At 41.9% G+C, this 21,891-nt stretch overlaps 1 protein-coding gene across 2 annotated transcripts in view; it reads right to left on the bottom strand.

Annotated features, from left to right (window-relative positions):
• LOC138268676 (uncharacterized) overlaps positions 1 to 21,891 on the bottom strand; it is a 72,850-nt gene that overhangs the window by 44,187 nt on the left and 6,772 nt on the right. For both annotated transcript variants that reach the window (XM_069218556.1, XM_069218557.1), the window contains exon 2: positions 8,248 to 8,355. In XM_069218556.1, the coding sequence (XP_069074657.1) occupies positions 8,248 to 8,355 (108 nt within the window). The remainder of the gene's footprint in view (positions 1 to 8,247; positions 8,356 to 21,891) is intronic.

Here is a 21,891-nt window from a genome sequence, read left to right as displayed (position 1 = left end):
AGATTTTTGCCTGTTCTTTGTTCCTGCTTTTTGCCTTGGGAGATTTTTGCCTATTTTTTGTTTCCTGTTGTTTAGTCCTGTTTTTTCTTGTTTTTCTTCAGGAGTTCCTGTTTGAGGTTTTTTCCCCAGTGTTGGGTTTTTTTCCCTCTGGGACTCCTTCTGGAGGGTACGGTCTGCTTTGGCGTAGCCTGTCAAGCGGCACCGTGGCTACTAGAAGGGGCCGCCCTTATCTGGGAGTATCCAGAACCTGTAGAAGACTTGGTGTATTCGCCAACCTGGTATCCAGAGGTGAGAAGTCCAGCGCAGTACGTAACAAAGTTAGCCTAAATATAAGCCTTTTCAAGATGGTCACTTTTCCAGTGGTACTTACCTAAAATTCCTAATCCAGCATGTTACTAACCTCTTTTCCTGTGATGTAATTTCCTGCTTGGATCATATAGAGGGAGGCATTGCCTTGAGATGGATGTGTTGCAGCACAAACACTCCCTTATTTTTGTCATGTCCTTTGCCCTTTCAGCAGTCATTTAGTTCTGGCTATCTGCTCTACTTGTTCTCCAGTAGCATACCTTCAGGATTTCCTTGTTTCTGGGAGACTTCTGCTAGGCCCTATTTCAAACTTAATTTAGAGTGATATTTATTCCTTACTTCTACACATGTATCATTCATCATCTTCAAATAAGAAATACCAATATGGCGAAGAGGAATTTTTCTGCTCTTGTAACCTATTCCTCCTAGCTAGGGCTCTCGAGAAGACACTGGACACCTTTCCCATCTATATTACTATGCATACTGGCACCGTGGCTACTGGAAGCAGTTGCCGTTTCTTCGCAAAATCAAGATGTAAATTATACAGTCGTTCACTGCATACAAACCTTGAGACCAGTGCACCCTTTTAGATGTCATGACTGTGATCTCCAAATCATATCAACCTATTTAGATCTACATTCAAAAACAACGTTAGCCTATCAGAGACACACTTTATATTGTCTCATGTCCTTAAGCACCTCAATAAATTCAGCAAGAAATCCATCTGTTCCTGGAGTGTTATCATGATCTAAATCAAGGCATCTTTTAAAGGTCTGAGTATCTTAGGTATTATATTATATCCTGCAAGAAATATCCCTCATATCCTTCTCTTTTGGACATAAACCATCAATACTCAATGAATGCACTTTAAACGCTTAAATAATTAAAATGTCCTCTGACACTGCAGTTGACGATTCATGTGACAGATTTGCAGGTGTATTGTTTGTGTTTAATTTTACTCATGTTTAATGTGTCATGGTATATGGTCCGTTTTTTCCTGACATCCATACTGTTTGTTTAAACGTTTGCAGATGTTCTTTTTGTCATCGATCAATTATATAAGTTCTCTATTATACCATGCTTGCTTTACATCCTCCCTGAGTGTGGATTTTCCCCAGTGCTACCTTGCTTGTCTTGGTAGGTTGTAATGATATCTGTATATAGCCACTGATCCATCTTGACCACTGCCTCCATTTTGTGCTTAACTTAGCTTCAAACACCGTCACGTTGGTGGTGCAGGTATTTTTCCACACACAACTTATGCAACATGTCGTTCGCTCATGTTTTCACTTTTCGTGCTCTTTCTCACCAAGGGCAGGGACATAACATGGAGGAGTGAGGGTAAGAATAGGATAAAACAGAGGAATGTTTCTGGTACGGTAGGGAACAGCTCAGTCTTGGGAGCGCACCTTGGGATGTGGCCAATCTCTGAATGTGCTATTTCAACACGGACCTGGTACAGCCAGCGTTTGATCAACACCTTACAGTATGGGAGGGGGGAGTTTCTAGAATTCTCCAATCCAGCTTGTTTAAGGTATTTAAGAAGGAAACTTGACGACAATGGGTTAGATAGAACTCATTCTGGGAAATGGGATGCCTTTGACCCCATTGGGGGTCATTTTCTCTCTTTTGGCAGTCATCTGGGTATTCGACTTGGCAAAGAGGTGATGTCTCTACCTCGCCCAATGGTGATGCATTTTTAATTCTTATTTTTAGCTTTGCATTACGCTTGTATATATATTCAATATATATAGATCTATATATCTATATATATATATAGATATATTAAGTAGTGTATTTTCATTGTTTGTTTCTATGATCATTATTTTTCTACTGCTGCGATTATTTTTGGAAGTGCACTTGTGTGCTGCATTTGATATTCGACATACACGCCTTCCCTGTACGAACCTTAAGAAGTGCCTTAATAAATTAATTACTCAGACCAAGAGCTCTGCATTGTTGGAATTCCTTTTATTCGTATTTCCTCTCAGTTTTAACTACAAGCAAAACAGTTGGTGTATCCACCTCTCGTCATCAGGATAAAATCACCACTTTCAGGCTTTAATAAACACCTGCACAGATTGTAAACTTAGGGCCATATTTATGACCAGGTTTAAATCGCTCTTGCACCACACAGCATAGTGCAAGAGCAACACAAACCTTAAGTCAGATTTATGAAGTGAAGTCACTCAAAGCCACTTTGCGCCTCTGAGTGGTTTAAAAGACCTGGAGTAATGCAATGCTCTGCAAAATCACTGCATTGCATTATTCTGACCTGGGAAGGTGTTCCAAGGGCATTGGGTGGGTGTTCCCATCTAACGCCCCTGGATTTTACTGCATCTCCAGATTTACAAGAACCTGTAAACCTGGGGATGTGCCAAAATCTTATGCATCCCAAGGGATTAAAGACCTAGTTGTTTTCCCTACCATAGGTTCATTCTTCCTGCTTCCATTGTCTAGCTTCCTCTTGAATAGCAGTGACTACTGGTACAGATGTGTGTATCTCGTACTAGCGCAAGGATGCCCCTTGGGATAGCAGTTGTGCTTAATAAGCAACTATTCATTCAGTTTCATTCTTGGGGGCTCTTTTAGGCCAGCAGTAACAGTAGGCAGATGGTCTCTGGAGGAGAAGATGTTGCATGTCATATGCCCAGAGTTGAAGGTAGGTCTGTTTGCACCTAAAATATTAGAAAATGTTGGGCAAATGCAATGTTTTGTTGAAGATGGACAACATATCTGCAGTGCAGTATATAAACCAACTGGGTGGTGCAGATCTCACAGTTTGGTTTGAAGGAGGAAGGGGAAGATCTTTGGTGTTTTTGTTTAGAATATAAATTTGGGTTCAAAGTGGAGTATTTACCAGGACAGAGCAGCTGCATAGCAGACTGGAAATCAGGACACCTGAGAGATGACAGCAATTCGGGCCTCAGCAGAGAGATTTTTGGTCTGTTGCAAAATCATTGGGATCCTTTAGAGGTGGATCTTAATGAGTCATGGTTGACAAGTCAGCTGAGGAGGTATTTCAGTTGGAACTCAGACCTAGACATAGAGGCGGTGGATGTATTTCAGTACGACTGGAGAGTGATGAGGAGTTATGCATTTCCTCTGTTTGGGCTGATACAGAGATAGTTCTGATCATTTTTGTCAGAAATGTTTAACAAAGGTCTAAGTTGTATAACTAATAATTTCTATAGATCAGCGGGTGGGGCTAGCCATTTGTTGGTAGATGGAATGTCACTAGAAAAAGATGTTTTGGTATGTATGGTTTTGAAGGGCATTCAACATTGACCAGAGAGGGGAAAGGAGTAGAAACAGTCTGTGAGCAGGCGAAGGTTTGGTTGGAGGCAGAGGAGTAAGAAAAGTAGGTACTTAGCGAAGGCAAGTGGCACTAAAGAGGAAATATTTATATGAAAGATAATCTTTGAAGCAAACATGAAAAATATATGATGGTCCAAAGGAGGAAGAGAAAGCTTTTCAAAAAGCATTGGGGGGAAAGGTAATAAAGTCCAAAAAGGGGGCCACAAGATGCTGGCATGTGATGGGTCTACCAAGCATTGGAGACGTGGAACCAAGTTTCTCCTCTGAGATATTTAGTGCTTCAGATAAGGATGAAAGTAAACTAAAGAGGCCTACGTTGGAAACAGGAGCATAGGAGACTCAGGAGAAAAATCCGTTGCTTCAGTTATCTCCAACGAAGAGATGTAAAATGTCCTTTCTCAGGAAAATGTGAGATTATATGTAAATGTATGAATAGAACAAGTTTTCCTTTCTGATGAAAAACAATATTTATTATATTCCTCTTTTTGCTCCTTCTGTTAAAGAACCTGCATCGTATTAAACATCCCTGAAGAAGGGAAACATGTTGGCTAAATCTAAAAGTTGCTATAATTTGTGTTAAGATCAGGTTTTTTAATTAAGTCCTTGGATATGTGTTGATTCAAATAAATCCACAAATAAGAATGTCTTTCTACAATAATTTTGATTTCATGAATCTTTGGATAGTGTGTATTTTTGATATATATGAACTAATAATTAAACATATATGCCAAAGATGTTGCTGTAAGAACTTGTTCTGTAGAGTAAAAGGAGATCCTCAGTGGTACCAAGGAATATGATTTCCTTTTTAAACAAATTGGAAATTTTTACATATATTTTTGTAAAGAAAAGATAATATGTTTATAAGAAATGTTCTTTTTTTCTCTATACACTTTTTTCCTTCTCACTTTTTTAAATTGATGATTTTTCGATGAAAGATGCTCCCCTTTTAGCAAATTTCTTCTACTGAAACACGGCACCTACAATATGTTTCTTCCAAATACCGATATCCAGGGGGTTAGAATCCCATTTGAAGAATCTGTAAAATTGTACTGATTCCTGAAATAAGAGGAATATTACATTTAAAATGGCAATTTCGCCTTCGCAAACTCCTAATCAGAGTGTTTGCGACCATAAAAATGCATTGCACATCTGGCCCTAGGTTCAGTGGCCCAAAGTGTTCCTTAGGAGCCTGAAGCTGGCACTGTCGAAAGCCGGTGGTGCTGAATTTCAAGGTTGCTTAGTTTTGATTCTAACTCATGCATATATATTCAATATCCATACACAGCCAGTCTATTTCAAGGCTCTTTTTCATCCCCACTTTCACCCTTTGTCACAGTTTTCCTGTCTTTCTCTTTTTTCCTAGATTCTCGCTTTTCTGTCTTTGCTTCTCTTGTTCTCAGTCCAGATATCATGATAACAAATATGCCTTGATTGCCAAAGATGAGTGCCGGTGACACAATCTGCAAAATTAATCACTGAAGACTGGTGGACCACACTGCTCTTTAGCAGAGTCGAGACCAAATAGAAAGAAAAGGCACCCAATGAGCAGAGTAAATAATACACAAAAGAAAAGTGGCAAATGACTGATAATCACCAGAACTGCACAGTAACAACTCACTGCTCCAGAACCTGAGGTAAAGGCTTGGCACAAGGACAGGCCAAGGGCATCCCACGTGTATTGACGTCCCAGTGGACATGTACTTGTGTGTTTTTTCAGAAATATTGATTCAGATTATATTGGATGGGAGAATTTATTTAACAGCAGAAGCACAGGTTCTGGGTTTAAAAAATTTAAAGTTTCACAAAACTTCAACACAGTGTTGCATTCCACGATGATACATTTTTGCTCTTTTAATAATTTCCCATAAGAATTGTGTTCCTTAAAAATGAACTTAATTTAGGAAAAAAAACAAAAAATGTAAAGCGTTCTGCTGAAAAGCTTAACCTTTTAGAGGATCATTTTCCCAATGCAATCATTAAATGTCTTCTGCAATCCTTTTTTAAACCAAATTACTTTATCTATCTGTATCTCGGGATCACGCATGGAGTGTAATAGTGTCATACAAGGTATTGAACTCTGAATGGTAGGCTCCGAAAAACTGCAAAAAACATACAGGTGTCATGCAGTTACTAGTTCCCAACTAATAAAAGATACAGGCATTCACTCACCAAAATTTACCAAAATGGGGGAAGAAGAAGAAGTGAGATTCCAACCATTTAACCTTGATGACATCTCAAGTTTAGCCCTTCTCTACCCTCTGCCTCTCAACATCCTTCTATTTTCTTCTTAGTGCTTATAATAAATATGTAAACTACAGAAAGCAAAGAGGGGTATTTGTGTCCTGTGTACTTCCTGTTGCTCCCAGGACCCCTGCAACCAGGGAGAACAGGTACTGGCAAAGCCAAAACATCTGGATCTAATGTGCTAACTCTGGAGACAGGAGAGAGCCAGCAGAGATGGCTATAGTTATAAAGTAGCGCCTCACACAATTCAGTGTAAGCACTTGAGTGGAGAAGGAAGTATACATTTAAACACCCAATTGCATTAGTTGAGAGATAAATATTCCACTGGGCTGAGCCAAGCTGTGATTGACAGCCGTCTCCTGCCAATGACTGCAAAAGGCTGATTGAAGAAAGCCAGTGGTTAAAGGAGGGGGGTCCGAAGCTCACTCTCAGCATATTGTTAACAAAAGGTGTGTTTGCCAGTGCGATAGGTCTGTTTGACTGCTGCACTGTCCTAACCCAGACCTAAAAAGAGGACAGTTAGGGGTGCCAAATAAGAAGTCAGGGGACCAGCTGCTACCCTTGGTTGGTGTCCATGCTGAAGGAGCCAAGGAGGCGCTGCATTTCTGAACTGCTTTCCTTAGATCTGTCCTTCAGTGCTGAGTATTGAGTTCTACTGTGCGATGCCGTACATTAAGTATGCCCTGTCATTCTGGCAGTTCTCTGTGGCAACTGTGCTACATTTTCCCACAAGATGCATCTATCTGTAAGTTATTCGTACAATGCAAAATACTAACTGCATGATTTGGTAACTCTTATCCTGATTGAGATGCGGGTGTTGTGGTCCCTGGTGTGGGCAGTAGTTCCTGGGTTTGGGAACTGGAAAGGACAAAAACCATCACTTTCCGCATAATGAGGGGGAGGCGGCCAACGTTAAAATGTTGGCAGAGACCAATAACCAGTTAACAACAGATGTTGTGCTCTTTTTACAAAGGTAAGGGGGTACAGTGCAAGTCTGGCTTTTACAAGTAAACAAAGAATTTTAAAATGTAATTCGTGCGTTGACCAGGTGCAAGAGGAGTCTGTTTAACATTGGAAGTAGTGGGCTCTTTTTTTAGGCTAGCTGTGCCTCCTAGGGCTACATTTGAAACCCCTAGAGGTCCTTCACTTTTGGTTGTGTTTTTTTTTCTCCAGTTTACCACCACTTCGTGAAAGTGTCCATGTATACAATTTTATCAAATGTATCATTGTCAAAGTCTTGAGTGTGGTCCATTTTTTGTTTTTAGGGGGGCGGTACCTCTGTAAACAGAGCAGCTGTGAAGTACTCCCAATTTATTTTCATACAGGCACAAAACTACTACAAGGCTTATTTAGAAAGGCATTCTGGAGCATGTGGAGTATTGTGTTGTATATTAGCATTTGTATAGCGCTTACTATCCTGATGTGGGGAGCTGAAGTACTTACCCACACGGATAGAAAGCAACACCGTGGAGTGTGTGGTTGAAAAGTTATTTTTTTTTCAGCCTGTATGGAAAGTGTTTTCATGTAGTGTGTGATGACTACCAATGTGCAGTTATAGTGGTATAGGAAGTAGCACCTGGTCATGTGATGGCTGAGGGTATGCAAGAGATATAGAAGCAAATTATAATTATAATAAGGGCTAGTTAGCTCAGCCACAGAGCAGCTGGGTGTTGTGTGCCAATACACCAAAAAGGGAGGGGTAATCAGAGAAGGCCTGGTAATACGTACATCAGCACACGCCAAGCAGAGAAGCTGCCAAATGCGCAAAAGGATGGCAAAAGGGTAAATGGAAATTGGTGACATAAGCAATAGCCATCCACCATTTTATATATATATATATTTATTTATTTTTTAAATAGCTGGGACATGGACTACTGCCTAAAAAAATCTATTCCATGCAAGAAGAATCAGGTGGAAGAGCAATCAAGGCTGGCTAGCCTGGCAGAACTTTAAAAGGCCTAGTTTCCACCTTTTCTTGCTAGGCCGAAGCGTTTTGGATTGAAAGTTGCGATGTACTTCTTTGATATATCCTCAGCTGTGTAAGGACTACTACAAGTAGTACTCCTGTAGTATTCTTTTACATAATCTTACATGTCTTTGTGAATTGGCTCCAAAGCAAGTAAAAAGAATATAACTTTGGAATACTCCGAGAATGTTTATGAGCAATTAGTAGAGACAGAAAGGACTAAACCCTCATTGCACTTTTACTGCTAGGGAGTTAGATATTTCAGGCCGGTTTACATAGGCATGTAAGGTTCCATAACAGGGTACTCGTGCAGTACTCGCTTATGTACTCATAAATGATTTTGTGAATAGGTCCCTTTGTTCTTAGTTTTTTCCCCCAGACAACGCATGCCTGGTTCCAGTATTCATTCTTACCGACATCTCCAACTAGTGTGTGCAGTTGAGCTTTGGATGGTGCAGAGATGATGGATTCCAGTTTCTCCAGCCTGGTCGCGTCCCTGGAGATGACCGCCACCTGAAAACCTGCAAGAGGAGAGAGGATCTCAGTAATTTGCAAACATGCACATCGCAGTCTTGTGTATGATGCTTAACTGACCATTTGAAAAAAGTTCTGTTCTATAAATGTCTCTTATAAAATAGTACATGAACCCAGATGCCTGCAACACATAGGCACAAATTCCACCCTTTATGCACACAAACATTCACACATACGGGCAGAGTAGCATACTTACTAGCATCCATGCACAAACATAAAAACCCACCTAGAGCTATGTAAGAAGAAAATCAACAAATAAACAGGCATTCATAAACACAGTCCAATAAATATACTAGCATATATGCACAGAGCCCAACAGACAAACAGCCACTCATGCACACAGACCAACTGACTTACATGTGGTCTTGCATATAGACCAATAGACACGCAGCACTGTTGCATTGACATGTCAATATTCTGCGCTCATGTGCAAGGGGACTTCCAATAAAAACCTATGTGTTCCTAAGTGCAGTCAAATTCATAAAGCTGATGATCAAGTGTTCTAGGGTGCTGCTCGTGTATTCCTCGATGTGCTACCTTTCCTGGGGCGCTCCTGAAATATGAAGGATTGTGCATACTATGCTGTCAGAGACCACTCGATATGCCAGTGAGCATTGATGGTACCATAGCTGGTGCATGTTACGTAATAAGATCAAGTTACCTATCTTAAGTGCCGAAGTTTCATAATGTATACTAAACTGCTATGTTTACCAGAATAGCCTTAAGCATGTAAAACACCATTACAAGTCAGTATCAACAACTGCCCTACAGCATTTAACAAATCACTGTCATTCCACAGCCCAGAACCACCACGACAACACGTTAGGCACACGCTAGTAATTCACGCTTGCCACATAATATATAGCGATCTGCAGCCATGCCATTGCACAGATTGAGCCCAGCAAACAAAACACAATGGCTATGGCAACATACGGATGCTTCTACCTGTAAAAGACCACTGCCAAGCAAACACCACAGAAAACAACACGTAAAGCACCATCGCTTGTCAGTATCCACAAGTGCCAACAGCATATACATGTGCAATAGGCATAATTACTCTGCAGACTGGTAAACACCATAGGCATGTCAACAGCTATAGATGGCGTGTAGTACAAAAATACAGATCTTTTTACCCAAATGCAGTTGTTTTGGCCGTTGCATATCCTAGCGCTAACATAGTGTGGTCCCTCACTACTTTTGTCACAATACATTTGCCTGGCACACAAAGGCATTGGCATCTTACCCTTGAAGCCGACTGGGCATTTTTCGCCTTAGTATTGCTACTTTTTTTGCTGCTTGTTTTGCACATATTAATATTACAGCAGGAGCCTTGAAAAAGCTCGTAAAATTCTGGACAAAACGTTTTTGCAATCTGAAAAGTAAAACAGACTGTACTGAAGTATTACTTCATTTGAGGTAGAAGAATAAAGACAGTTTCTTATATAAGACGTGGACTACTTTGCCAAAACGGACGTTCAAATGAGGCCTTTAGTAACATAGGAAACCACACTACATATGTCATACACTGATAGCCCTCCTACACATGATCCATCGTGCGCCAAAAGCCATACCATTGCTTCTCAAGAAGACTACCACCCGTGCAACCACATCACATCCAAGTACTCTACAACAGACACATCCAAACACAGTGCTGCAGAGCTTACCCGCAGCAATGCTCCCTCGTCTCAAGGCCACAAACACACCACATCAAATTGCCTTCCCAACAAAATCTGCAAGTAGAGCCCGGCCTGCATGATTCCAGAGTTGTGCAGCAACAGACAACTCCAGACAAGTCCAGAGCTGTGCAGCAACGACACAATCGACAACTCGAGTAGTGCACACTGTATAACCTCAGAAGGCTCACAGTTACAGGACAGACTCGAGGTGGCCCTCACTGACGGCAGGGACCAGCAGAAGTGTGCCACACAAACTCCCGCAACATTAACACGAAATTACAAAATGTGCTTGATTTTCTTCTTTGCTCTTTGCCAGGCTCCAGCGGTCAATTCATTCTAGAGGCTTTTGTCATCCTGGATACCTTGTATTGAGACTATTGTGCCGCCAATTCATCACTGCAAAATGTGCGTCCTTTGTTGGAACATGTAGACTTTTATTTTTCTAGACAAGTTGTCCTTCAACCTGATAGTGATCTAGGCCTCAATGTATGTATTCAATGACTTTATCTGAAACTCGTACATCATTAGCATGTTCATTTCATTAGCATGTTCATATGAAGAAACTGCTCCCAACGATTCCTTTGGAATTAATGACAACTACTTGACTTTGGGAACCTTTTCACTGCCTGATTAAGGTTAGTCATCACCTGCCTCCATTTTCTCTGGGCGAAACATGGTCACAAAGTCGAGCATACGAAAGAATATCTCAATCTTACTTGACTGAAAACTAAAATGTGAACAATTTGGAATTTACAATACAGTTAAGTTGATTTGTTGGCATAAAGTGTACGAGTGTGAGAAATTTGTAAAGTATGATATTGTTAATGCCACAAAGACTTTTTAAACAACACCAACTTCATGAAGTTGTTAAAGTAAAAAAAAAAAAAACAACGGATGACAAATTATCCAAAAGATAAACGTTGCATGCATTACAATAAACAACAAGCATTTTCAATGCAATAAGGTCTCGCATTTACCTGAGTTAGAGCTATTGACATTGTAAATTCATTACTGGACATTTCTTGCCACATAAAGTGGTCAACCCTGCCTCATAATTTCGTCTTTTCCTGCCATATAATTCTAGTCGCCCTGCATATGACGAAAGCACTTCCATTTACTTTTCTCCCTCTCTTCGTTTGGAACGACTTAAACTTTTTTAGTTATTTAAAAAAAAGAATGTGTTTTCTCTCAAGTACTATCCCTACCAATCCGTATTTCTCTTCCTTTTCGCTGCCTCTTACCAGCGTCATTGTTGGGAAATCTGAAGCTTTGTTAGGAAGCAAACACTACTCGCTTTTGCCTCTAGTGCTGTTTCACCTGCTGCTCCTGTATCAGCTATGTCCCCGAGGGCCACACCTAGCCATTAGCAGGACCACTGGAATTATGTGGCAGGGGATGGATAATTTATGAGGCGTGGTTTAGTAAATAAAAACAAAATATGCGGTGTAAAGAGGTACATTTTGTAATAGTATTACTTCATTATTCCGTCATTTTTACACTTGCTCACCCTGTCTGGGTATTGGCTGCACCGCATATGGATCAGTGTAATAACGAAATGCAACAAGAGGCAACAGAAAGGTGACCAGTCACCTTTGCAAAGGGCCTTCCACCACGCTGCTACACGTCGCTGCGTTTCTAGTAACTTTGGAACGGTTTGCACTGGAATTTTTTTTTAATCTGCAGATTATACCACAATTGATGGATTATGTGGCAAATGCGGCATATCGTTAACTATATGAAAAACGCAGCTGCACCATTGCATAATTCCAGGGTCCCTGCCTATTGGGCAACACAGGCCTTCTCCTTAAACCTAGTCAGCAGGGGTGCCATCGTAGAGTGCAGAATGTACTTTATGCGCCAGTGACTGAACTGTGGAGATCCGGAGTAAATTGAAACTCCATCTAGGTAGCACCAATGCAATTACTGGCTGTGTACGCGCTGTCACCACCAGTTTTATGACATTAACAACTGATACAGTGGGGAGGGTAAAGGAGGCCCAAAGTAATGGAGGAGCTGGTCGCACTGCCACACATGGGTAGCACGGACCTGCCTTACGCTTCGCCCCTCGCCTCTCTGCAGCGTGCGCCGCAGTCTCCCTGGAGCTTTCCCAAGACAGGCCCAACCCTCTGCCCTTCTGTTACACATAGTCTGCCTCAGAAAAAGTGCACGCTTTTCCAGATCTCGCATGACAAATCACTTCTCTCACACAAAGCGGAGGGAAAAAACTAACTTGGACTCCGTTGCAGAAATGAAACTGGGATGTTTTCCAAAAGGTCTGAACTCTAAAAGGCGGTGTGTGCTGGAGAAGACGATGACAAACATGAGAGTGACTGACTCCTACCCAACCCTCCTGCCGCTTCAGGGAAACCCGCCTGTCAGAAAATCTGCCATTTTATCCAAAATATGCCTCCGGCCCAAGGCACTCAACAGGAGCAGGAAAGAGAGAAAAAATATCTGCATTATTTGGCAGAAATCCTTGGCGCTTGTGGCAACAGCATGCAAACCGAGGATAGGCTTAGGAGGTAAAACAAGCAACAGCGAAGGAAAAGAGACTGCCGCATCATGCATGACGTGCAGCGGCCATCTTAAATTGGGGGAATATACATAAAATATTGTAACAGTAGCGATTTTCTCTACACATCAGCAGCGCATAAGGAAATCATTGCAAGCTTAGTTTTAGTCACGATTGTCTTTGTGTGTCAGCGGTAGGGCGGAAACAGGCACCCTTATAAAACAGCCTCTAACATTTGATCCTGGTCTTTGAATGCACAGCACATGTAATAAGAGAAGAACATGATTTACTGCCTTGTTTACAGAAAGGGACAGGAGCCAATGAAAACATCCAGCGCTCTCGTCAAATTCTCTTAGCCTAAGAAAAAAGTAGTCCCTAAGCACATGCTACAGTGGCACAAGTGGAAGGGTACAAGTACTGGGGCCATGCTCCAGGGGAGTGTACAACTGCGTAAAAGATCGGACAATGACGACGGATTGACCACTTGCAAGCAAGGATTTTTTAAGGAGACTGAAACAAACCAATGAAAAAGCGGAGAGCCCACATAGTAAGTATTTACTAAAGTATATACAAGAGGCAATCACATAGGAAGTTTGAAGGCTGAAGTCTATTACAGCAGAGAGTGGAGAACATTATACACGGCACAATAAAAAAGGGCAAGAGAGGTATAGCTTAACAGGAAAGAAGGGAAAATATAGGAGAGCAGAAAGCTGGAAACCGCTAACTAAGGAACAATTCACACGAAAGCAAAGACTGAAAATTAAATCCACTGAAAGCAGTAGAATCTTGTGAAATATGGGTGCACTGAAAACAGCAGGCCCTGTGAGCAAGAAAGCTCTGCTAAGTAGTGCTGGCTCAGAAAACATGGAAGGACTTTGACACAGTGTTGGCTCATGGCACATGAATGCACTACTAAACAGTGGAACATTCAAGTGTTGTTAAACAGTGCTGGTTCATGACAGAAGTATGGACTGCTTAATAGTTCTAGCTCAGGAGTAAAATAATTGGTAAAACACAGCCTATACAGAGGCAGGCATACTGCAACACTATCAATAAGCAACGCTGGACAGATTCAAACAGAGGCCTTAAAAAGCTCATTAATAATTACATGCCTCAGATGAAAAGCAAGTCAGTAGCATTTTGTAGTAGGATAGAAACTGATGTAGGACTACGCCATCAGATCAGAGCTGAAAGGTAAACCGGATTGGCTATCTAAAAGCCTAATAAGCATCTGAATGGAACTCAAGACCTGAACAGTTTCCAAGAGCCTGGAAATCGGTCCCTGTGAAATGCTCCATAATGGCAGGCAGGAAAATTCAGAAATATTTTTTTCAAAGATTTCTTATCCTTGATCTCAGGTCTTCGGTGGTACCTGTTGTCTAATGTTGGATGTACATTTCTAGCACTAGCTGCCATCTGACCCAGCACAGAAAGGAGAGAAGTCTTTTATTTCAAGCTAGATGGAAAACTTTATTACGAACGACGGGGAAACATTTAAAAAAAAGAAAATAAACCACTTACCTTGCGCAGCCCATCGCTCTCGCCATCTCCTGCCACCTCAATCCTCTTCTAGTGTCCCAGAATTCACTGGGACACCAGCACAGGCTCCCCAGCAATGCTGGCGCTGCTTACATGCTAAACATAGCATGCAAGCAGCGTCAGGATTGGTCTGAGCACAAGCCTGGGGTCTGTGCTGTTTCTCCAGCCCGGCTGTCTATACAGCTGGGCTGGAAAAACCTAAGGGTACATGTGTGTTTGGCCGCCCTGAATTGGCCGGCCAAACATACTTGCACACTTACTGCACTCTCCCACCTCACCCCTTCCACCGCCCCATGGCCCAGACCCGCCCCTCCCTGCACCTGCTTTCTGAGCCAGCAGATGAAAAATGGAAAACAAAAAGATAGCAAGCTATCGTTTTATTTTTCATTTGCTGGCTCATCCGGGGGGGGCGAAGCCCCTCTGCCACTGCGGAGGAGCCGCCCCTGCAACAAAAGTATGAAATAAATATATGTATTTTAATATCAATAATTATTGAAAACACGTTGATTAAATAGATTGCTGGTACTCACAGTGATATTAACTGGTGCAATCAGTGTCATAATAAAGGTTTAATTTTGTGGGATAGATTTCCTAAATGAAAGGCAATTTAGTCTATTGGGAAGGATAAAAGACATTTTTCGCCTAGGAAGGAAGCGTTACAATTTACACAGATTCTACAGACTTATTTTTTTCAGTTGACTGTCCTCCAATACTTGGGAATTTGACTGACTAAAATCGAAGTGGAAAGAAGGCCATGGTTTGTCTGACGTTATGCGCCTCGAAAAGTAATTTTTCTATAGAGGGTACCATCAAACATTTGACATGAAATGAGTGAGTACGGCGTTTAGATTGTGACCTACTGTATTACCAATAGGAATATTGCTTTTGTTCCCAGCTTGAGGGAATTGGACCTTGCAGTTCAGTCTTTACAGTTTGTATCAGAGAAGGACCAAGAGTGATTTGCATACGGCGGTTCTGTCTAGTGGCATAGTGTGTGAAAAACGATAGATAGGCATGCAGTCCGAGCGATCACCAGTGGTTGGGATTAATTTAAGCATTCCATCACCGCATTTATTACAATAGACATCCTAAGTATGCCTGGGTCCTGTACTCAATCTGTCACAAGGCTCAATGTGGGTCCTGTGCTCACTGTGTCACAGAATTCAAGCTATACCTCACAGACACAGCCTAATTAGGTCAAAGCAAGTCTGGATTACTTGTGTACCCATCTGGAGGGGAACTGACCTGGCTGTCTAGTCTGGACTGATCATTTGGATTAGAGCCAAGACTTATTTGACAATGGCCCTCATCGAGACTTCAGTGGTCTTTTCCAAAGACCGCTGAAGCAGAAATACTGGCAGTTTTAAGACCGCCCTAATACGATTGATCTCCGAATTCCACCTGAAATTGGGTGGAATTCCGAGACCAGTCGTGATGGCGGTCGGCGGTGCAGAGACGGTACCGCCACGCCAAAAAGAGACCGCACACCATGTTACAACCCGTAATACGGTGTGGCCGTATCCAGATGGCGAGGTGCTGCCGGCGGTGGGAGTGCCAGGACCTGTCCCCTCCTGGACGACTTCCTCGACGGACAAGGTAAGTGGATCGTCCGACAGGGAAGGGGGTTTGTGCGTGTGCTGTGCGTGTGTGAATGTGAATGTGGGGGGAGGGTGTGTGTGTGTGTGTGCGCATGTGTGAATGTCGTGAGTGCGGGTGGAGGGGTGTTTGTGAGTGCGTGTCTGAGAGTGTTTGTGGATGGGGTGGGAGGTGAGTGAGAGTGTTTGTGGGTGTGTGTCTGCATGTGTGAGAGTGTTTGGGGATGGGGTGGGGGCCAGTGCGTGTGTGAGCGATTGAGTGCGTGAGTGTGATTGAGCGGATGGAAGAGGCGAGTGCATGTATTTGTGTGCATGTAAGTGGACGGGTGGGGTGCGAGTGTTCGTGTAGGTGGACGGGGAGGGGATGGGTGTGTGAGTGAACGGGGAGAGCGGGTGAGTGCGTGTATGCGGTGCAGGGGGAGGGGTGTGTGACTGTATGTAGGCAGTGCAGGGGGGAGTGAATGTATGTATGCGCTGGGGAGGAGGGTGTAAATGTATGTATGCGCTGGGGTGTGAATGTATGTACGCGCTAGGGGGAGGGGGGGTGAATGCGTATGTGAGTGTGGTGTTTGTTTATGTATGTTAGTGTGAATGGAGGTGTATGATGCGAATGCATGGGTGAGTTTGTGTGTGGGAGTATGTGAGTGCATGTGTGCGGGTATGTGGACGTGTGTTTGAGTGCCAGGGTGCCAGACCGCCAGCTTTTTCTGGCGGTGTGACTGGCAGAAAAAAAGCTGGTGGTCTCCCGCCTCGTAATATCCATGTAATCCAGGGGGACCAACTATCAGGCTTAGAACAGAGGAAAATAAAGTAGAACTGAAGACTAATGGAATGAGACCTGTCATACAATTGACAAGAAACAAATGTGGTAGCGGGTACGAACGACACTCAGTACAGGGAATAGCATTCATCATACAACAAAACACTGAGTGTAATGATAAGTTTGATATCCTTTAATTATTCAGTACAGGGAATAGCATTCATCATACAACAAAACACTGAGTGTAATGATAAGTTTGATATCCTTTAATTATTTATGGAGTAGATGGTCGGAGCTTCTGGGGTTGACAGCCTTAACTGCTAAACTAAAATTTTCTTATACAGATCAATTACTTTCACAAGTATTTGCTTGCTACAGTTTACCGAAGCTCAACAGGCCGAATTTCTGATGTTCCTCAATCAATTATCAAGCAATGTTTACACAACAATTTAGCCTTATTATCATTTCAACATCAATCAGGCAAAGTCATTTTTCTAGAGAGAGTATGCTCAAGGGTTTAACATTGAACGAAGAGATGCAGAATTTAGATATTGTCCTGCTTTTTCCAAAAACAGTATCTATTTTATTCAAAATAGTGGCACTACCTTAAAACACTGGCAGCCAATGGACACAATTAGGACCCAGGCCAGGACTTACAGCCTGATTTAGAGTTAGGAAGATGGGTTACCTGTTACAAGTGTGACGGATATCCCATCAGCCGTATTACAATAATATGGTTGGGATATATATCACGTTAGTTCTGGATAATCCGTCAAACTCTAATTTGGGCTCTTAGACTTTTACTATGGATAGGTATAGGTTGCAATAGGTGTGTGCCTTTTTTAGTTAAAGATGTTATTTAACTCCCACGGACAGTCTGCTGAAGCATGGCTAAAATGTGCATAAAAAGTAGTTTAAAAAAAATTCTCTACAGGGAAAACATTTATCCTTCCAGAAAAAACACTCCTCCAGCATCTCCATGAAATATCAAGGTATATTGTTTTAATGAATTACATATTTAGACTGCATAATTTGATTCTGAACATGCTAAGTGGAAATCAGTGCTTTAATATTCTAATAATTTTTGTAGTAGCGTTTCTGAGGCCAATATTTATTTAGTCACTGTAGTAGAGGCCAAGCTGTGCTACTTTGATTGAAAAATTAATATGCTTTTAAGTAATTGAAACAATAAAGAATATTATACTGTGGCTTAAGAGACAGATGGGAGGGGTCTAGGCCGGTTGGACGATGATGAATGGGGGGAAGTATGTCACTACCCCAGGTAGGTGGAAATAATGGCAAACTTCAGGTTAATCCAGGTCAAAAACCCTACAATGCATACTTCACCAGAACGCGACTTTTCGCGATTAATACATGCCCAACAGACGGATGCTCCATGGGATGCATATAACGAGGCACCCTTCTGCACACACTGCGGAGTGTTCAAGGCTGGGTCCCCTTTGGACGTGGATCAGATGTAGAGTAACTGAGGTCCTAGAAACCCTCACACCTAAACCGATAAAGCTGGCCATCTGCGGAGAATATTCTCTGGACAAATACACTTATCTGTTTTGTAACATAGCTATAATGGTGGCCACACGAGATGTAATACTGAAGTGGAATAGCACCACTGTTTCAAGGGTAGAGGAATTGAAAGTCAATATGGGTTGGTGTATGCAGATGGAAGAACAGGTCTGCAAGGTACTAGCTAGTCCGAACAAGTTCACAATAATTTGGGAAGAATGGAGAGCCCGGATCGAGGACAGACTGAGAACCCGGGAGTGGTGGGTGTCCTGGGGTTTTAGGAAGTAGTATGGAGAAGATTCCTTGGCAGGCAGTGAGAAACAGGAATCCAGCAACAAAACTGAGACTCGGAGGAGGTGGGACATTTGTCCAGTGTCAGGGGAATAACGGGCAACAATGATTCAGAGGGGGGTGATTGCCGACCAAGTGTCCTCACATTTGGGGGACGGGGGTGAGTGGGTGCATTTGTGGGTCATTTGTATGTAGCATTTGAAAAATCAATAAAACATATCTCAAAAAAATATTGCAGTGTGCCTACCCATTCCTTTCCCACCTTCTTGCTAAACATTTCTCTATACATTTGCTTCCTGATATTGAATTAGTCGATTTTAATAATCTTCTTCAGTCAACCGCTAGTACCTCACCTTTTCTCAGCCTCATTGACTTCAACCAGCTACTTCAACCGTCTACTCCCCTTTCACACTGTAGACTCCTGCTTTGATTTAATCTTCCGCTCACTCCAGATCCTAGATTTTCTGTCTTTTCTTTATGCTGCTAACCCCATCCTCTATGTTTTATTTTTTAATCAAATTTTTATCTTACATCTAATTCTCTCTAGCGCCTATAAATGTAATCTCACTTGATACTGGCTTTATTACCCTATTATATTCCGGATTTTGATTTCTCCCTCACGCTGCCCTTTGTGTATTGCTTTTGTACCTCACAGCCCGATCAGATAACCCAATCAGAACCGCTGCACGCTCTCTAGCTTTGTATTCTTTTCACATGCGCACTGCGTTCACTCCTTTCTGTGAATCCCAACAGTCCTGATTTAGTACTTGTACTGAAATGATCCTGGTGCTCGCTCCCTAGGTCTGGGTGGAAAGGGAAGAAACCGGAGTCACCTACAGACCTATAACTTTATCCCTCTTAATTTGCTTATCATTCTAAGTTACTTAATGCTACGCAATGCTATTAACACATTCACATTACCCTCCGCTCTCCTCACCCTTGCAGCTTACTTACCCTTAATCAGCTTACCTCCCCGTGCACCTGATCCTGCTTTTCTTTCCTCTTTTGTCCTTTGATTTTGATTCCTTTGCTACTTTTAAATTGGTAACTTTTGTCTCTATGGCTCTCCTGAGCCTTCTCCTATTTACGCCTATATATCTTTATGTGCTTCACACGCCAACAATTCATCTCAATCAACATATATAATTATTCAAGTACGTCAGTGTTGTAGCAATTTTAAAAAAGCCCTTTCTTTCATTCTTCTTTTCTTGTTAAATTGCATCCTTTTTTTCTTCTTCCTCCACTTCTCGCCTAACTTCTTGAAAGTGTGGCCTCTGAGCAGCTTTCCTAGTCTCTGGATTTTAATGGCCTTCTTCAAATGTGTCCCCTGAATACCAAAACCAAGATAGCAATGGGATACAATATCAAGAACAGAATATTGAAAATATAATAGGTAAGCAAGTCTAGATTTTCTATCCCTAACTCCACATCTATGTACCTGTGCAGTGCATATATCTTCAAGTTATGTAGATGTGTAATTAGGAATAGTAAATCGTATTTTCCTACATCCACTTACATTTTGATATTTTGCCCCTCAATATTCTGTCCTTAATATTCTCGCATTTGGATGTTGTTGGTATGATGTTCAGTAGCACAATCCATTATTCAGAGCTTAAAACCAACTGGAAATCATACAATTTATGGAGTAAATTCTAATTATGGAGTAGAATCTACCAGCTGCATTTCCTCCTCAAAGGGAGATTATTCCCTCTGGCACTCTAAATGAGGCCCTAGTTCTCTCCTTTTTTTTTCAAATCTGACTACCATTATGTTTCTGCCAATCAACAGATTCAGTTTCTCATATTTTTCTCGACTGATCACTTGTCTGTGATATTGGTGATCACACCATTCTTTCCCTATTCTTGGCTTCTCTGGACTCGTGCTTTCTTCTTTCATTTATGCCTGCTGGGATTGTGCCTATTCTGTCTCCTGTTCTGGACAGCCACCTTTAACTATTTCCCTCCCATGTGTTGACCCTCGGAGGTCTGTCTTAAGTTCTTTTCTATTCTCTATTTACACTACACCTGTGGATTCTGTCATCTTTCCATGGACTAATTTGTCTCTCCCATACAGTTTATTCTCAGATGTTCATCTTCTTCTTCATCTCTTGCACATGAGAAGTCATGATTTAAAGTTTTGGCCTTTTGTATACTAATCCGTATAAATGGACTTAAACGGTGGTGACTTGAGTATCATGATCCGGTTGGAGTTTAGCAAATAGCGTGGGGAGGTGGTTACAAAAGAGCTATCTTATATGTAACGTAGTCCAAATTAAAAAGAATACCACTTACCAATGACATCCAGTCGAGGAAAATGCCCATGTACCCTAAATGGGGCACCATAGTGCCACGCCCACAGCTGTACCTCATGAGGTGTGGTGGAGCTGAGACACACCCCTCTCTGCCCGCCACCCATTGGTGACTCCTTGTGAGAAAGGATGACCCAACTCCTGGAAGCCTCCAATAGACACGTCAGTGTTCACCCAATAAACGGGACAGGAGTCCACCTTGGATCTCTTTTTTAAACAATATGGTTATGCAGTCTCCCACCTTCCCCCCATTATACCATTGTTTGTGCACATAACAAAGTGTTCCAAACTGGGTAATAATTGAATAGCAGTAAGCAACAATGAGAGCACCAGATCCTGAAATACATTTGTCGACCTGGATGAAAAATTCTTAAGCCACAAATTATTTGTGACCAGGATGCAACTCTGGATCACCTAATTAGTGCTGAAAAGTGTCAAAGAGGCGTCAATAGTGCATGCAGATTGCTTCAAAGGTAAGTCCTTTTTTATTGCAGCTATGGTTATGGCCTATTTTATCCCATAAGCAAGCGTGTTGTCTGTAATTTCAACCACTTGATTAGGCAAATGTGTGATCGGTGTAACAGCAAGGCCTATTTGTTTTTTTCAGAAATGGCTTCCACTCGTAGATATGTTTTGTAAACCACCTCGGAGAACACTGCTCCACTAGAGGGTGAAAGAACTTCAGTGAGGATTACAAACTGGAATTTAACGGAGGAGTCTTCTCAGTAGATGCAGCTGAAATAGTTCTGCAAAAAAAAAAAGAACAGAAACGTAGCAGGATCTTCTCCACCCATTTCTTCTAATTCCATCACCTTTACTTTTCACCATTTGTCAATATCGCCCTCTTTTACACTTTTACTTCCCCACACTATTACTTTGTCCAGGGTGATATAATATTTTAATTCGAGTAGCAGGCAACTTGGGGCAAGGGCAATGGCAGTGAAAGCATGGGGCACAGTAAACGTGTGAAAACTAAGGTGGGCAGAAAAGGTCAAGTTAATGAAAGGATGCAGGACAGTAAAAGTCTGGGGAAGTAAAGATCGTGTCAAAGTAAAGGCGTTAGGCAGTGAAAGTGATGCTGAGGACAGGGTATGCGGCAGTAAATCATGTCAGTGAAATTGTGTGGCAGAGTAAATGCTGTGTTGAAGTAATGTTATTGAGCAGCAACTGTAGAGAAGTGAAAGAGGGATACATACACCCTTGGAGCTACAAAGTAATTTACACTGAGGGACAGAAATCTGTAGTTACAGATAAACAAACCTCAATGTCAGTGTTTTCTTGTACTTGTACTCCTTGGCGTGACACAGCATCTGAGCCA

The sequence above is a fragment of the Pleurodeles waltl genome, chromosome 12 (assembly GCF_031143425.1).
Source record: "Pleurodeles waltl isolate 20211129_DDA chromosome 12, aPleWal1.hap1.20221129, whole genome shotgun sequence".
Taxonomy (NCBI): Eukaryota; Metazoa; Chordata; class Amphibia; order Caudata; family Salamandridae; genus Pleurodeles; species Pleurodeles waltl.
This window is presented reverse-complemented; position numbering and strand designations above follow the sequence as displayed.